The sequence below is a fragment of the Paramormyrops kingsleyae genome, chromosome 9 (genome assembly GCF_048594095.1).
Source record: "Paramormyrops kingsleyae isolate MSU_618 chromosome 9, PKINGS_0.4, whole genome shotgun sequence".
Lineage (NCBI taxonomy): Eukaryota > Metazoa > Chordata > Actinopteri > Osteoglossiformes > Mormyridae > Paramormyrops > Paramormyrops kingsleyae.
In genome coordinates this window covers 37,278,402-37,297,902 of record NC_132805.1, presented here as the reverse complement: position 1 = coordinate 37,297,902, position 19,501 = coordinate 37,278,402, and the positions used below count along the sequence as shown (strand labels likewise).

General features: G+C 44.7%; 1 protein-coding gene across 1 annotated transcript; it reads right to left on the bottom strand.

The window, feature by feature from the left end:
* Positions 1-751: 751 nt before the first annotated feature.
* On the bottom strand, positions 752-19,501 carry LOC111851114 (nitric oxide synthase 1-like). Its single transcript, XM_023825672.2, has 26 exons — positions 19,373-19,501; positions 18,693-18,816; positions 17,432-17,580; positions 16,446-16,608; positions 15,206-15,297; positions 14,448-14,589; positions 12,422-12,561; positions 11,671-11,845; positions 11,034-11,135; positions 10,435-10,629; positions 10,262-10,338; positions 9,704-9,848; positions 9,189-9,293; positions 8,419-8,480; positions 8,129-8,245; positions 7,708-7,882; positions 6,045-6,174; positions 5,819-5,897; positions 5,364-5,548; positions 4,730-4,896; positions 4,167-4,377; positions 3,890-3,977; positions 3,607-3,728; positions 3,195-3,331; positions 2,459-2,689; positions 752-1,262 (listed from the first exon to the last, which is right to left on the bottom strand). Exons 1-26 carry the CDS (start codon positions 19,462-19,464, stop codon positions 1,158-1,160), a joined length of 3,510 nt encoding a protein of 1,169 aa, XP_023681440.1. The 5' UTR covers positions 19,465-19,501; the 3' UTR covers positions 752-1,157.

The window sequence follows — 19,501 nt, the reverse complement described above, 5'->3', positions numbered from 1 at the left end:
ATCAGGGACAAACAGCCTCATGACAGCATGTATCAATCAGGGACAAACAGCCTCATGACAGCATGTATCAATCAGGGACAAACAGCCTCATGACAGCATGTATCAATCAGGCAGGGAACGACCCAGGATGGGGCACCAACCCATCACAGGGCACAAGGCAGGGAACAACCCAGGATGGGGCACCAACCCATCACAGGGCACAAGGCAGGGAACAACCCAGGATGGGGCACCAACCCATCACAGGGCACAAGGCAGGTAACAACCCAGGATGGGGCACCAACCCATCACAGGGCACAAGGCAGGGAACAACCCAGGATGGGGCGCCAACCCATCACAGGGCACCAGGCAGGGAACAACCCAGGATGGTGCGCCAACCCATCACAGGGCACACTAACACACACCATCCACTCACACAAATACAACATACACCTATGGGCAACCCCACGACGACATGGGGAGAACATGCAAACTCCACATGTACAGACCCGAGTGGAGACTCGAATCCAGGTGCCAGAGGTATGAGGTGACAGTGCTGACCACCACACCACTGTGCCACCCCTGCAAATGTACAGTATATTGCAAATATCTAGTGTAGAGAATGTATCTGGTACAGAGACAGAACAAAGACGCATAACCTGGTGTGAGAAGCATGAAACCCGAACCCCTGAATGCTAGAAAAACAGTGCATGTTTCATGTCTATTTATTGTTATAAAAAAACATTTTCTGATTTATGTTAATAATAGTATGTATAGTATATCACATACACCTTTATTAAGCATGCAATGATAGTATGTATAGTATATCACACACATAAACAAAGAGAGTATTATAAACACAGAGTTATCAGACCGTATTTATCTAGAATTTATAAAGCATTACAAAGAGACCCAAGGAAAACATGTTTGTTTGATTTATTGAAATATGTCTTTTATCCAGAATGTAGCTAGTTAAACCCCTAAAACCCCTAAAAAATCATAGATATCCACTGTAAACGCTCCTTCCCTCCTTCAGTGCTGGGGGGCTTAAGCTGGAGGCTATGCCCCCCAGGTTTTCATGACCAACATCTTCTACCCACCACCCAATCCTACAAAGCTTGACATAACCTAGAAAATCAGTTGATCTTGTGAGCCAAAGGATCTCATTTGAGTGGCTTCCTTTAAGCCTTCTCCTCCTGAAGATGAAGTTGGCCACGTAGCACTGAGGTAACCTCATGTGTGTGCAGTGTAACCCCAAAAATATCCTCGTGGTAGCGACCCTGGTCCTGCACAGAGACAAAAGGCATGAATATAAAAACTGAACAATTAAAAGTAGATTGTTTAGTAGGTCTGAACAAAGAATAACCTCTTTAAAGGTAAGAGAATGATGGACACTGTGGTCTTGAGGCATACAGTATGAATTAGTATTATACAGTCAGACCTCGCCCATAGGTTCTAGAACCCATCGTTAATGAGGATTCACAGATGTTTCGTAGAGTGACTCAAAATGGTAATATGTGCTTATTTCTATAGTTTAAACCCTAAATATGAGCCCAGTCATGCTCCCAAACACTTTAATTTCATTTAAAAGTTAGCTTAATACATTACCTTAAAAAAAAATATGTTTGATGTAAAAATAGAGTACAGTACTAATGTTACCCTACTAATTCATAGAACACGGCATTGGCTGTAAGGTAAAATGAGTAAATGAACGGGACTGCAAACTTATTGACAGAAGTCATATACGTAACCAAGGTACAATTCAATAAAATATGTAAAGGAAACATTTACATGTAATTTTCACTGTGAATTTGCGAATCACGAAGCATGGATGCACGAGGGCTGACTGTGTAGTGTTATGGTTCACGTATAAATATATCATATATATCATAATAGAATTTTATGCATGCAGGTTTGCTGTGACTGAAGTCATCCAGGTTGTCAGTGAACCAGAAATGATATCTGGCCAGTTTTTAGCTCTACAGTTCCAGCCTCCAAGGGTTCCATGGTGCACTGGTTGTGGCTCAGCCTCAACATACACCTTTCAGGTTCCACAACTCAGTAGTGAGAGGACTGGTACAAAGTTCCCTACAGCCTACAAACTATGTTTTGATGCAGTGTTTGATGCAGTGTTTGCCAGTGCTAATCCTGTGCTGACAAAAAATCTTCTATTTGGTGGTTTCTGCAGAATAGCACTCTGTATCCACAATCGGAATGTGACATGTTCGAATCCTGTGGCCAGCAGAGAGATTTCACCATCGGGCCCTTGAGCAAGGCCTATAACAACAGCAACAGCAATAAAGGGTTTTCATCATCATAAACCCAATCCATACAGGACCTGCTGACCCTGCCTTCTGAACTGTATATCACTTTGGATTTAAGTATCTAACCCTAACCCTAACCCTAAAAATAACTGTTACATGCTTTATCAGTGTTCTATTTAGCGTGTATTATCAGATCTACAGGTTCTGCAAAAGTCAACCTTCAGATTGGTGAGGAAGTCTGCTGTCTCATCCTTGGTCATCCCCTCTCGCTCCATCAGGATGTCCTGCAGTGTTGCCAAGACATCCGTCGCCATGGTAACATCCCCGCAGACATAAATGTGGCCATTGTTCCGGCACAGGGTCTGGCACAGCTCCTGCCCAATTCGCTGCCGGAGAATATGCTGGACGTAGCGCAGTGGAGGAGCCGTGTCGCTCAAAGGCTTCATGTCCTGGTGTGGGCAGCCAGAAGATGCAGGTGAAGAGGGAGCTAGACTTCTGACTATGACATGAATGTCATTTGTCATTTATCAAGAAAGTTATCCCAAAGTTATTTTGTAAATGCATGAAAGCCTCAAGAAACTGGAACTACTTCAGATTATGAATTATATTACAATTTACCCCAATATTTTAAAATATTATCAGTTATTTTATTTCACCATAATCCACCAAAATTTGGACATTCTGACAACAATAAAGATGGATTTATTTTTTTAAAGCCTGTACACTGGGACTGTTTCCTCAAGGGTCTGCCAATTGTACCCTTATCTGTAGGTAATCATACCTCTGAGGAACATTTCTGTACCATTTATGGTACATTAATGCTGTTTGTACCTTTGGTATGTTCCTTTTCAATTCTGTACCTTAAAAGGTACAATTACAAGGGTACAGCCTCAGTGAAATGTACAGATTTCTACCCTTTTTTTGAGAGTATAGCATTGAAGGCTGCTGCTATACCTTTTCCCTGGAATAAGCCGTGTGGACAGCTCTGAAGGCCCCCCTCGTCCTGGCATCCTCCACCTCCTCCCGGTAGATGTGGTCAATCTTGGAATTACGGCAGCCAAAGACCAGCGTCAATCCCTGCGGAGTCCTCCCTGAGCACAGTGTGGTTTGTTAGGGGTGGCTGCACACCATTGTCTGGTTATTGTATTATAACCTTCACTACATCCTTCTCTAAAGCCAAACGTTTCTACCTTAACCTTAGCATGTCATTCTTTACCGTCAAGGTCATACTGTATTAGCCTTGACTAATTGTGGTTCTGGTGTGTTAGCACTAATTTAACTGTTTTTCAATGTTAATATTTTTTTTATTTGCCTGTATCATATTCCATGTTTTACTCGTAACTTTGACTCCCAGGATTCCACTGACCTAGCTCCTCAATCTCATACAGCCTCTGTTGCCAAAAGCTTCGGAACGGGGCAATGCCTGTCCCTGGTCCCACTAGGATGCAGGGGACAGAATCATCCGAGGGCAAATGGAACGAGGGTGCCCTGTTAGGGGGAAACAGGGTGATAGAGAAATAGATGTTTTTGCCTGATGCACTTGGTAATAGCTACAGCATCATCAAAACAGCTTCACAACATTACAAAGGAGGAATCTGCCAACCAAACCCCAGAGAGACGCTCTTCCAGACATATTCTACCATCCTTACCTTCTGATGAAACAGGGAACGGTCTGTCCAGGGGAGATGTTGAGAAGCCAATTAGAGCAAAGCCCCAGATGCAGGGGGCCTCGGTCACCTGTCAGAACATGGTACTATGCTAATATATGTACTTATTATGGGAATGGCTGCACATTACTGTCAGAACACATGAACAATGTGAACATGCCAGGACTTTGCTATCAGACATGGTGATGACACACGGAGAAGCCCTGTGTTCTGCAGTATTCTTCATGTGGTTCTGAAATGGTCGAGTCGCCACACTCACCCTGTGTGCGGTACTGGACCACGGCAACTGTGGTGTGTATTTGGCCTGGACAGGTGTGTGGGGAGGAGCTGATGGAATAGTAGCGGGGCTGCAGCAGAGGCATCTGGCTGAGAAGCAGGGAGCAGGGCAGGCGGACAGACGGGAACTCCTCCAGCACCTCCTCAAGGGTGGGCATGAGCTCCCAGCGCCAGGCTTCGTACTCCACCCCCCCCTCCACATACACACACACACAACACAACCGAGTCATGCTAATGTAACAAGCCTCAAGTACATTTCATTACTAATATACAGTCAGTCACCACTGATCCACACTGCATACATGTCATACATGTAACCCCTGAAAGTCCCTTAGATTACGTACTGCCATCATGTCAGTAACCGCGGATCCACACTGCATCCCACCTCATACATGTAACCACTGAAAGTCCCTTAGATTCCCTACTGCCATCATGTCAGTAACCGCTGATCCACACTGCATCCCACCTCATACATGTAACCCCTGAAAATCCCTTAGATTCCCTACTGCCATCATGCGATCAGCACTCGCTCCTTTTCCTCATTACCTGTCCGAGGACATACAGTCTCTGTCGTTCATCTTCTACAGTGGCCTGCTGAGAGAGGAGCTGCAGAAAGTGTGGGCTGGGGGGGCTGCTGAGGTCCAGAAGGTTGGACAGGGCCTGGTGGAGGGTGCAAGGGGGGAGTCTGTCCTCTGGGACCCACACACTGTGGCCTGTGGGACAGGCATTTTAGTACATGAACAAGACACACTTCCTTCTAGACGTTATATTTTGTTTATTTATTCATCCATAAAATTTCTCTCTGCATGTTTCAGGGCTACATAACGGGTGTTTCTCAGTATGCGTACTTGATTGTACGTGTGTTCTCATGTACCTGTTTTAATTCTTCTTCCATTGCATTCTTCAATACTAAGACCAGAAGTACATGTCATTCTTGCCTCACCCCAAATATCAAGGATGCATTGGTTGCATTCTTGCCAAGTGAGAATAATCCCATGATCCATTGCATCCCTACTTTGTACTTGCAAGGCAAGTTAGCAAGACTGATCATGCCAAGACCACAAATATGATCTTTGCAATCTTGGCATTGGGAAAAGCCCAAAGCTAATGTGTACATCTCCAGGACAGGAGCGAGGGAGTTTGAGATCAGCTAGGCTCCCTAACCCAGAGGTGTACCTACCATTCCTGTCCTTCAGTATCTCAGTGGCAACACTGAGGTGGAGGGGAGGCAGGTCAGGAATACGGCCTAACACGGCCTGCACCAGAGAGGACGGGTTGCTGGGGTAGATGCCCAGGTGGTCGCCAGGCTGGTATTGCAACTGCTGCTGCACATTAGTTTTCAACTTCACCAGCAGGGTGATGCGGCTGGTATAGAGGAAGGTATGAATCAGCACACTGTATGTCAGTATGTCAATTAACTCATCAATTTATCATCAATAAATAAGTCAGATAATCAGTCAACCAGTTAATCACATGATCAGTCCCTGAATAAGTTATGTCTGGTATGAGAATATTGTGAATTCACCACTATGACACACCATGGACCCTCAAAGTGAAGGGAGGATTAGGCTTAGGGTTATGGTTAGGTTTACGGTTAGGCTTAGGCTTAGGGTTAAGCATCACAGGAGCACACACCTGGACTGCTCACTCTGCAGGTTCTGTGTGGAGATGATTGTTGCCACTGACACCTGCTTCTTGTGAAGCTTTGACAAGGCTGAGAAATATGAAACATTCTTCAAAATTTATGAAGATCAGTGCACCTCAGTGATGCATGAACGAGGAGCTATGTGGACTACATGAATATTTATCATTCCATTATATTTTTTTCCACAGACATGTTAGCAAATATGAGCAGAATTACCTGTTGAGACATCAGTGTGAGTAGACGTAACAGAAACCCGATACGTGTCAGCCTCCCATTGGCAGGAAAAGATGTCATCCTCCTTATCCAGCTGAGAGTCATCAGCGATGCAGAAAGTGTCACAGGCCACCTGGATGCCGCCAAATGACATGAACGCCAATCTGAGTACCTGGTGCTTATCCCGGCGCTTATCCTGTTGCTTATCCCGCTGCTTCTCCCGGTGTCTATCCTGGTGCTTATCCTGGTGCCTATCCTGGTACCTATCCTGGTGCTTATCCCGGCGCTTCTCCTGGTGTCTATCCTGGTGCCTATCCTGGTGCTTATCCCGCTGCCTATCCCGGTGCTTATCCTGGTGCCTATCCTGGTGCTTATCCTGGTGCCTATCCTGGTGCTTATCCTGGTGCTTATCCCGGCGCTTCTCCCGGTGCTTATCCTGGTGCCTATCCTGGTGCTTATCCTGGTGCCTATCCTGGTACTTATCCTGGTGCCTATCCTGGTACTTATCCTGGTGCCTATTCTGGTGCTTATCCTGGTGCTTATCCCGGTGATTATCCCGGTGCTTATCCAAATGCTGACCAGGGCCCAGTTGTTCAAACAATTTCATCCAGATCAAAGTAATCCAGATTTTGAAATCTCTTGTTTTGCTATCCAGGATTTGGTAATCCATTTTACTTTTATGCCGGTTTTTCAAAGCAACACTGAATTGGATCACTGTTATCCAAATACAGCATTTTCAGGATTACCAAATTCGGTTTACTAGTGCATTAAATAGAACCAACAATGTAGCCTACTGGCTATGTCAAGAACAATAGTTAGACCTAAAATACCAGTGGCCACAAATAGCCATTATGTGTTTTAATTTGAACAAACATAAAACACCACAATAAACTAGAGCAACCTCCAATGTTCTCTCAAAATGAGACAGACTAGACATGTGCTCAGGGATGCAATTGTAAGATTGTATTAATTGTATTACTTCTGACTGGTGAATTGAATAATAGTAATTATTGTTATTTTCGTTAAAATATAAGTAGAACTTTTTGTTTTGAGCTTGGAGATTTTGTTTGAGTACAGATATCTCACAAGGATTCTTTTCCCCCTGACTTATACCGAAAGGCTTCATGTCTTATTTCTTACTAAAAAGCTGAGATTCAATTAGGTGATCTGATCTGATTTCAGAATCCCTCTTTTCCCTTTGAACAACCCATTTTCAAGATTCAATACAATCCGTTATCTGAAATCCCATTGGATTACTTTTGAACAACTGGGCCCTGGGCATTAACCTGTGCGCTCAGGTCAATTCCATGCTGTGCTACATCATGCAGCAAGTGCTTTGTAACAGTTTCTCATTCTGGTCCTGAATTCTATAGTGTGCAAAATTTTTTATTTAATGGTACAAATTAATTCTGTGACTAGACTGATCTGTAATGGTCACATCAGTTACATACTATAAACAAATTAAATGTATCCGCCAGTCATTTACTTTTTAACAGTTAATTTACAAATTCATAAATTTATCATTCCTTAGTTCAGAAAAATGCCAAATTTTGGACATAATGTTTTATCCTTATAAGGTCTGGGACATGACACTCCCTCTCTTCCCTGCAAACGCAGATCAATTCGGTGTTTAGCTGCCTGGGACTACTCTCTGAGGCTGACCCACCTTGAAGACATCCTTGGCCCAGGTCCGGAAAGCCTCCTCCTGGCTGCTCAGCTCATCACCCACGCCCATCTCCAGGATTCGCTCCCCACCCAGCTCCTCTAGACACGTGTCCACAGCATGAGCAAAGGCACAGAAGTGTTGGTAGGCCCGTGAGCCCAGACCAAACACAGAGAACCTGCCGGAATCACATCATACATAGAGTGAATGTATGAAACCATGGATCACAGAGGGCACAGGGAATACAAGCAGAACACAGCATGTGTATAAAATCTAACTAGGATGTAAAAACTGATAAAACCCATTAACAGAACAGACAGAAGCCACAAACCAAAGCCAAAACCTCATGTGAGACCTTACTTTTATCCTACATCATGTGATTCATAACCTGAAGCCACAAACATGTCCCCCCAAACTGGAATACCTGAGAGTTCCTAGTGGGCCAACACTGTCTGTCATACTGGGCGCACTTGGGGGTCTCTTCAGCCTGACAGGATTGTCATCCATCTTGGGTAAGCTGTTGTAGCGGATCTTGTAGCTCCTTCAGTGGACAGTATGTTAAATGACAATCAATAATAAGAGAAGTACTCTGGATCTTTGATGCTAATGAAATTCTGGTGAGTTATCAGAGAAAACCTCTCACATTATAAAATGTTTATTCAACTACAATGTTCTTAATGGCCATTGGGCATGCTTTTGCAAGAAGACACTGACCTCTTGTGGTGCTGTTGCTCCAGTGCAGGGTGCATCATCTCCATCAGTGCCTTAGCAAGTTTCTGCGTGTAAAAGATATGCATGTGAGAGTCTCACACTACACTCGGTGCATGGGCATGCATGTGAGAGTCTCACACTACACTCGGTGCATGGGCATGCATGTGAGGGTCTCACACTACACTCGGTGCATGGGCATGCATGTGAGGGGCTCACACTACACTCGGTGTAGTAGCATGCATGTGAGGGGCTCACACTACACTCGGTGCATGGGCATGCATGTGAGGGGCTCACACTACACTCGGTGCATGGGCATGCATGTGAGGGGCTCACACTACACTCGGTGCATGGGCATGCATGTGAGGGGCTCACACTACACTCGGTGCAGTAGCATGCATTTGAGGGGCTCACACTATACTCGGTGCATGGGCATGCATGTGAGGGGCTCACACTACACTCGGTGCATTAGCATGCATGTGAGGGGCTCACACTACACTCGGTGCATGGGCATGCATGTGAGGGGCTCACACTACACTCGGTGCATTAGCATGCATGTGAGGGGCTCACACTACACTTGGTGCATTAGCATGCATGTGAGGGGCTCACACTACACTCGGTGCATGGGCATGCATGTGAGAGGCTCACACTACACTTGGTGCATTAGCATGCATGTGAGTGGCTCACACTACACTTGGTGCATTGGCCGTTTTGGAGACCTGCCCAGCCGTCTGACCCATCACTGGGCCCCCATTCTCCGACATCCCCAGTCATACTTCTCCATTCTCTGGGGGGTCCCCATTCCCAAATGTGCTTGTCACCACCAGGACTAGGTTCTCTTGTGCCAGGTTCACCACGTCATAGTCATCCATGCACACCACCTGGGCATAACAGTGTTTGAGGTCTTTTATTGTTGTGTAAACTGGACAATAAAACTCTTACTTGTGTGACCATCGTGCCAGAGAAATGCAAGACAATAAATACAAAATGGAATACAAAATTATTTAATGCTTAATTGCACGGAAGTAAAAACTGTATCTTGTGCATTTATGGTCCTCTACTGTCGGTAAAAAGGGGAGAAGGAGAAAACTCACAGATAGCAAGGAAAACTCACAGGTAGCGAGTCCAACCATCCCACTTGTTAGGTTTTCATTTATATACTATATACATGTTCTATATACTACCTTGCCAATTCAGGGCCTCCATCTGCCTGGCCATATTAAAATGAACTGCTAAATATCATTAAGACATGATATGTACTGCTGTCTTAAGCTGACGGCTCTCAATTTACCTGGGGGTTAAAGGCCCGCTTGAAGATGTCTCTCAGGATGTTGGCATAGCTTTGAGAACGTCCTGTCTCTGAGGCATAGAGGATCTGGGCCTTCACCCGCTTACCCATGGCCTTCACCATCATCGCAGCAGAGAACTTCACTGCTCTGCAGGAGCACAGAAGATGGCAAAAGATACAAAGACGCATTGATAAGACTCACTATGGTAAAAGGACAGACACACCCATAAACAACAGAAGACACAAACACCCACAATCACAAACAGCATGCAGACACAAGAACGAACAATCATAAATAGAAGAGAGAGGTAAGGAGCATGTACAGTCAGAAACAACAGGCAAACAAACAATATACAACAGGCAGACACAAAAACAATCATTAACAATGGGTGGACAGAAACAAATGCAATGATAAATAAGAACGAATTAACAAATTACATTATCAAAAATAACAGACAGACACAGTCACAGAAACAGGCACATACATGTGTACACAATACACAGACTCACAAACACACTCAGTCATAAAAATACCACAAACGGTGGAGATCAGTCTCTTACTCAGCCACCTTTCTGAAGCTAATCTTTTTCCGAACGCCTTGTGTTATACTGAAGCCGGGAAGCTTCCAGGGGTCGACCTAAAATGACATTGAGAAATGAAAACATGACAAATGATCCCTCCAGGGCCTGTGCCCATTAGCCAGCCAGCCTGCAGCATTCTGGAAGAAATGCACCTGGTATAGGAAGGCGGGAGTGAGGGCGTAGTTCAGCATCTCTTGATGGAAAACAGGTGTAAGGCTGCCTGAGATGGGGGGCACAATCCACACCCAATCTGCTGGACAGCCCCCCCGAGTGTGGTACTCATTACTCAGGTGCTTCATGAATGACTCTGTGGCTGCATGGTGGTCCATGATCGTCACATTTGCCTGCTGCAGGTCCAGACAGAAAATTGCATTTAAAACGTGAAGCACACTTTACATGGGTTGTCAAGTGTACACTGGCAGTGTGTTAGGGGTCTGCAGCTATTCTGTCAGGAGCACAAAGGCAAGGAGCACAAAGGCAAGATCAACTGTGTTCAAAGAATAATTGTCAACAGGTGAAGACTGACTGCATGGTCAGTTGTAATTCAGTCCTGATGCAGATGGATTGTAGATACAACAAAAGGGGGGGGGGTTACATAAACAACCATTTTAATACATATATATGGACATGGTGGGTCAAAAACCTGTGTCCGTGAACTGGACAAGGGTTCAAAAGTTGTATGGATGGACAGAAAGAGGTACGTGTGGGATGATGGACTGATGATGGATGATATCTGTGGCTGCAGTGTCACCTGGTAGCTGTGCAGCACTGCGAGGTTGATCTCCACGGCAGCTTTGTCCTTCCAGAGGGATGACGTCCTGCCGACATCCAGCCCCATCCGACGCCCCACCTCCTGCGAAGTCAGCACAGGGCATCACTGGAGACTTTGCCGTCGGAACCAGAACGTTGCAGTGTTTGATTCAGGCACCTTAGAGGATCATTTTACTGCAAATGCGTCTTTTGCTCCTACAGTAAGTAACAAGTTACCCTCCAAGCAAGGAAGTTTTAGTTCCATTTTAGTTCAATTATTTTTATTATACTACAATATTTCAATTGTTTTCATTTCAGTTTTGTTTCAGTTTAGTTTTATTAATTTTTGACTTTTCATTTTTTGTCATTGTAAGTAGCATTGCCCATCCCTAATTTTTTCGCCTGAAACACTGTTAAGACTCATGAGTGCAAACATAATGCTGTCTGAGCCGCGTATCCTAGGCTACACTCACCGTCATGGATGGGATGTCTGCTAGCTGGTTGCCTAAAGGCAGGCTTTTAAACTCAAAAGTAGAAGTTAAAAATAAAAATCACAAAGTTTTGTTTCTACTCCTTTTTATTTTATTTTAGTTACTTTCATGGTTTGTTGTTTTAATTTCAGTTTAACTGAGACTCACCTCCAGCAGGTTATATCTGCAGGGATCGCAGAAGTTGCGTGTTCCGATCTCCGTTCCCATGTACCAGCCGTTGAACGGCACGGCTGTGAATTCCAGCCCCCCCACCTCCAGCATCATGTTGGCCACGGCGGGGAGGCCATACCAGCGGAGGCCCAGGTCCGAGAACCATGGCAGCCTTGGTCATGTGGGTCCGTGGACACACACACACACACACACACACACAGAAGAGGACAGAAAAGAAACATGAGCACCCACAGAAAGAATACAAACACAGGACAGAGTGCATGTCCCCTGTGGTGGGCCGGCATCCTCTCTGGGGTGTCCCCGTCCTCATGTCCTATGCTGTCTGGGGTGTCCCCGTCCTCATGTCCTATGCTGTCTGGGGTGTCCCCGTCCTCATGTCCTATGCTGTCTGGGTCGTCCCCGTCCTCATGTCCTATGCTGTCTGGGTCGTCCCCGTCCTCATGTCCTATGCTGTCTGGGGTGTCCCCGTCCTCATGTCCTATGCTGTCTGGGTCGTCCCCGTCCTCATGTCCTATGCTGTCTGGGGTGTCCCCGTCCTCATGTCCTATGCTGTCTGGGATGTCCCCGTCCTCATTTCCTATGCTGTCTGGGTCGTCCCCAACCTCATGTCCTATGCTTCCTGTGAGCCTGCTTTCTGGAAAATGGACTGGCTGACAGAACAATAAGGCCAACAGGAAAGCAAAATTAGCAAAATGAGGTGGGGCTCTGGATGGGGGGGGTCACTCACATCGGGTGTGTGATGGCAACTTCCAGGACCAGCTCAGGAGGCAACGGGAACATCTGTGGGGGCTCTCCCCGGGCCTGAAGGATGAGAGGCAGGACGTCAAAACGCCCCCCTAGGGGTGTCCAGCCCATCTGAATGCAAATCTGTGAGGGAAATGTAGCAAAGAGATTTGCTATTCAGGCTATTCAGGTTTTTAAATGAAATTCAAATTTTATTTGTCACATTCCTACCAAACATATATAGCATGACCTGCAGTGAAATGTTATTTTACGAGACTCCATAAGATAAAACGCAACAGTGGGATACAAACATAGCAGCGTTAGACAGGGTTAGATAACCTGAGGTAAACTAAAAAATAAAGCAAAGCATGGGATAAAAAAACAAGGAATTTACATATAAGTTTTAAAAAGATGTGTATACAACGTATCAAAAGAAAACAAAAGAGTCACATAGGGAAAAAATAAAAGTTTACATGCAGCAATCTAGCAGTGGGAGGGTACCGATGTCATGGGGTACAGATGTGCAGTTATAGCTGCAAATAACGTGTAAATAAAAGCAGTGCAACAGCAAGCAGAGCTGCATAAGTAATTTACGCAGTTGTACTGGTTGGCAGTCGTGCAAAAGCTCAGGTTATCTGGGCGAGAATGTTTTTCTTTAAGCTGTGCTGCACTGTCACCTTAAGGTAAGGAAACCAGTAACACTTTACTTCAGGGGGCACAAATACTTAGTAGTAACTACTGAAGTACAAATTGTGTAATTCATTACTTGTTCTTTCAGTAGTGTCTTCAGTAGTTCACAAAGGTTTACAAATAAAGATATAGTAACAAATATAGGAATTGGTTGAGATGAAGGATGTGTCACGATTCATTATTGAACGAAAACAAGATCAATATGCAACTCTGAATTTGTGGTTAATTAATATACAAGTTAGAGTCCCTTCAAGTAAAGTAAAAAGGAAAATCTAAAAACTAAACTAATTAAGAAAAATTTATATTGTATTTTATATATAAAATAGTGAATCTCTTTGCTAATACAGATGCTCCTCTACTTAAGAACGAGATACGTTCTGAATGGCCGTTTGTAACTTGAAATATTAATCCTTATTCAACACCATTTTAACGGTCCGCAAATCTACATGCATAAGAAAGTATGATATAAAGTCAATACATATTTTCTTATCCTAAAACACATTACTAATGATACATAAAACAAAAATGAATAATGTATGTACAGAATATTTCACAAGAAAAACGTAAACTTTGATCTCAAGAGAGCACGTCTTACAAAGAACTAGGATGCTGGGAGTCCCAGGCTATGCTTCTACGCGGCGGGAGTAGCGGCCAGAAGTCGTACCAGGTGGAATTGGTGTGCAGAACAAAATTTGATGTTGCTGACAGGAAATGGGAGCCCAAGAAACATAATTTGGACTTACAGTCCTCTTTGTCTGAAGTTCGTAAGTTGAAAGTTTGTAAGTAGAGAACCGTCTGCATATACATATATATATACACATACACACATACATGCATACAAGAGGCATTAAATCAGACGCACAAATGAGAAAACAAACCAAAACGTAGAGACAATAAGCAACTGCCTGAGCACAATGCCTCCAGTCACCCCTCCAATTGGCATATAGCTGGCTAGATAAATCAGGCAGCATAATAAAAAGAGTAACAACAGAGCAAATACGCCTACTTTCCATTAAAAGCTTGTCTGAACAAAAATGTCTTATGTGGTTTTTTATAACACTCCACACTGTCCACACTTCTCAGAGACAGTGGCAATGCATTCCACAAGGTTGGAGCTGAAAATCCAAAAGCTCGCTCATCACGAGCAGACAGGACGGTGCGGAGAGTTCATCATGTAAGCAACCCAGGGCCTGACCATGAAAAACTTTACAAATTATATTTAGTGTTACAATCAGCTAACAGTTATTATTCATTGCAATTACATTGGGAAAGCAAGCCAGAGAAGAGCAGCATAGCATGACACGTGGGAGGGATTTCATGGAGGCAGGAGGACGGCTGACCTGTGTGAGTTCCACGTTGGCGGGGTCCCCGACCACAGAGCCATCCGGCTGCATGTACCCTGCGTAGCGGATTAGCTGGGAGTTCCACACGCGGAAGTCCTCCGCTCCCTGTGTCCTCTGTGGGAACACCGTGATGGCAGACCTGCATTTGAAGGATACGTCTTTTGTGGTTATGCTACTCCAAAATATTCACTGGGTTTATCCATCCATTGCACATATCAACGCATCTCCCAACCATCGAGTACAGGGTCACAGGCAGTACTGGGAACACAGCAGAACAGCCCAGATAGATGCCATGTAGCACATACATGCATAAGCACCCTGAAGGCAATTTAGAGATGCTAATTCATCTAGCTGCCTGTCTGAGTACTGCAAGGCTAACCCTGATTCCCCCAGGAAGCCTGTGCAGCACTCAGGGCAGACACAGCCTTTGAAACTCACCTGAGCAGACACAGCCTTTGAAACTCACCGCTGAACATGGGAGGCAACAGGACTACATACTAAGTCACACTGTTTCAGATATACACGAAAATAATTTACACATTAATAAAGTTGCAGAATCTGCAGGGTTTATGAAGAGCAGACTGGAGTTTGTCACCTGTGGATTGCTTGTTTGTAATTGTTTGGAAGAATCAGTTATTCATTACTCTTGGAAAGTAGTACTCCTGGACCTTAGGATGTAGTATTCATATGCAGTAACCACTCATGGACTATACTCTGGACAGAGTCACATGCACGAGAAGGCGTCACTCTCTTACCTGATGTTGCCTTTGTTTGTAGCATAAATCATATGGTTGCAGATGTGAGAGAACATCTCATTTACAGAGCTGCAGTCCCGGGCATCAAACATCTTTAGTCAGGGAAAATACAGGGCATACGGGTTATACTCCTGACAGTAACACAGCACAGGGAAAATACAGGGCATATGGGTTATACTCCTGACAGTAACACAGCACAGGGAAAATACAGGGCATACGGCTTATACTCCTGATAGTAACGCAGCACAGGGAAAATACAGGGTATCCGGATTATACTCCTGACAGTAACACAGCACAGGGAAAATACAGGGCATATGGGTTATACTCCTGACAGTAACACAGCACAGGGAAAATACAGGGCATACGGCTTATACTCCTGACAGTAACACAGCACAGGGAAAATACAGGGCATACGGCTTATACTCCTGATAGTAACGCAGCACAGGGAAAATACAGGGTATCCGGATTATACTCCTGACAGTAACACAGCACAGGGAAAATACAGGGTATCCGGATTATACTTCTGACAGTAACGCAGCACAGGGAAAATACAGGGCATATGGGTTATACTCCTGACAGTAACACAGCACAGGGAAAATACAGGGCATACGGCTTATACTCCTGATAGTAACGCAGCACAGGGAAAATACAGGGTATCCGGATTATACTCCTGATAGTAACGCAGCACAGGGAAAATACAGGGTATATGGATTATACTCCTGATAGTAACGCAGCACAGGGAAAATACAGGGTATATGGATTATACTCCTGACAGTAACACAGCACAGGGAAAATACAGGGCATACGGCTTATACTCCTGATAGTAACGCAGCACAGGGAAAATACAGGGTATATGGATTATACTCCTGATAGTAACGCAGCACAGGGAAAATACAGGGTATATGGATTATACTCCTGACAGTAACACAACACAGGGAAAATACAGGACATACAGGTTATACTCCTGACTAAGCAGGACACTGGCCTAGTGAGAAATCAGCAGACACAAAGGTCTAGGCTGGGGAGCTTCAGGAACATCCACTGGAGATGATCAATGCCAACTGGCCAGCAGCATGTTCTGTGGAGGTGGAGCATGGTGGTTCCAGTCAGTCACTACTGTCATAAAAACACACCTAGGGGCTTCCCTAGGGACGTGAGTCAGTAAGCTGGTTACCAAAGCACATCCTGAAGCACTGAGCCAACCATCTCTTTACCAAAGACCCATCTCCTCACCCCTCACCTGCAGCTTGGACCACTGGATCCGACCCACACAGCGTGCCGCGTTTCTCCATGCCTGCTTGGCCCCGAAGATCAGCTCTGTCTTATGCAGTTGGTAGGTTCCCGTGGATTCGATCTCATGCCGCACAGCGGACAAGCGCTGGAAATGAGCATCCATGTGGGCCCTGGGGTGGCGCACAAACATACTCACTTACACTTACACACACACACACACACACACACACACACACACACACACACACACACACACACACACACACACACACACACACACACACACACACACACACACACACACTATCCCTAAAGCATGCTATCTCTTTATTTCACCAAAAACACACATATACATGTAGACATACTTTCTCACACACACAAAGTAACACATACTTACTCTTAAAAATGAAGACACTCTCTCACATACGTACTGACACTAGCTAGCACTCAGTAGCATCGGAAACAGGGGGAACCCCCCCCCCCAATATCAACAGACCCCCCGCTTCCCTTTTGATATTTAACCTGTTTCTGTCATGATGCAGGTGAAATAGATAAGACTAATTAAGACCATGTAACTTATCTGTCCTTATTAATCTGTGCGCTACCGAGGCCAATATGTTTACATACAGAGTGTGAGAATGTTGCATATAATTAAGGGAGATTGTAGTCCTATATCAGACAAAATCATTTTATCAAATGGATCTTTTTTTTTTTGTTAACTCGTGTTTAGTTGTGAAACTGCACCCTAAACAGCATTAATTTAAAATTATCATATTTATTTTAAAATTATTTTCAAACCTTTCATACATGGCATTCTTTAACAATGTGACTATTGTGTATGTCTCATTGTGATGTTGTAATATTCATGGCAACCCCCCCAACCCACCACCAGGGCAGATATGGTCCCCCCCCAATGTCAAACTCCTTCCGACATCACAGCTAACACAACCCTCTTTCTCCACCACCCTCACATTCTACCCTTTAGGGTCTCACCTCCCGATGGCCGTGTAGTACTGGTTGATGAAGTCCATGGCCTGTTCTAGGAGTCTCTGTGTGCTGCCTTCAAGCTCAGGGGGCTTGGAGCTCAGGTGGGGTGGGAACATGATGGAACCCACACAGTGTTCCCCGTTGCAGGACTTTCCCTAAATGAAGAGAGAGAGAGAGATGGAAACTGAGACACAGAGGCAGAGAGACAATGACAGAGAAAGAGAGAGAGAGAGAGAGAGAGAGAGAGATGGAAACAGTGAAAGAGACACACAGAAAGAGGGGCAGAGAGACAGAAAGAGCGATACAGGGAAACGGAAATGGAGAGATGAGAGAGATAGGGTAACAGACACCGTGATAAAGCGAAAGAGGGACAGAAAGACAGAAACAGAAACATACAGATATTGGACAGAGAAATAGAGAGATAGAAACAGCAAAAGAGATAGAGAGAGGGGCAGAGACACAGAAAGAGAGTGATACAGGGAAATGGAAACAGAGATGAGAGACAAATGGTGACAGTTACCGAGATAAAGTGAAAAAGGATCAGAGAAACAGAGACAGATAAAATGAATGAGGGACAGATAGACAGGAACAGAGAGAGAGAGATGGCAACAGACAAAGATAAAAGCAACAGAGATAAAGGAGAAGGACAGAGAAACAGAGACAATGGGACATGGAGATAATGGGACAGGGAGGCAATGGGACAGGGCCTAGCTCCACCGATTTATAAAACTGGGTATTTCACAAAATTGCTCCTTGAAGACTGGGGTGGTGCAGTGATTAGTAGACTGTTGCCTCTCACCTATGAGACCAGGGTTTGAGTTTCGCCCATGGCTTCATGTGTGGAGTTTGCATGTTCTCCCCATGTTGTCATGGGATTTACTCAGGGTACTCTGGTTCCACCCCCAGACCAATGACATGCTGAAGTTAATTGGAGTTACCAAGTTGCCCATAGGTGTACATATGTGAGTGAATGGTGTGTAAGCAGGTGGTGTGTGAGTGAATGGTGTGTAAGCAGATGGTGTGTGAGTGAATGGTGTGTAAGCAGGTGGTGTGTGAGTAAATGGTGTGTAAGCAGGTGGTGTGTGAGTAAATGGTGTGTACCTGTGCCCTGTGATGGGTTGGTGCCCCATCCTGGGTTGTTCCCTGCCTTGTAACTATAGGCTCTGGACCCCCTGTGATCCTGACTAGGATAAGCGATTACAGAAAATGGACGGATGGATTTGAAGGCTGTTTTGCTATGAGCCGGCAGGTTGTTTTTCCACATTACCTTCTGAGCCTGCCTATGTAGTGTGTCATGCAGAAACTCATCAGTTAACCAGTTTCTGATGCCAACACACTTCTGTGCCTTTGCCTGAGGTCCAGTGGCACTAGGAAGCGAGGAAGCAGGAGACCTGTTTGGGAGAAGCCAGATGAATGATGATTCTGAGGAGATAACATGCCGACATTTCATACTCACTCAGTGGTCAGTATATTATGTACACCTGCTTGCTAATGCAATCAGGCTGATCCTGCAAAAACCAAAGCAAGGAGCTGCAACTGAACAGATCAACCACAAACAACCTCATTTCCAAAAACGCTGGGACACCGTACAACGAAAAAAAATCTGGATCCAATGATTTACAAATCATATAAACCCATATTTAATATTTAAAGTACAAGAAAGACAACATATCAAATGCTGAAACTGAGAAATGTTATTGTTTTAAGATAAATATATGCTCAATTTGAATTTGATGCCAGCAACACATTTCTTAATATTTGGGACAGGGGCCTGTTTACCACTGTGTTGCATCACCTCTTCTTTTAATAACATTCTGTAAAAGTTCAGGAACTGAAGAGACCAATTGCTGGAGTTTTGAAAGTGAAAAATTGTAACTATATGAGACCTATCAGCTACGTTTATCCCTAAATCTGAAATATCTTCAAACTCTAATTCTGTTAACTTACCCTTTTGGGTCCAGGGTCTCTTGAGTGTCCAGTGGAAGCAGGGCTTTGTTGAGAGCGTCCCTTTCAGTCTGAGTACCCATCTCCACAGGCATTCTCTCCCTCTCCTGCTCTTTCCACACTTCTTTAGTC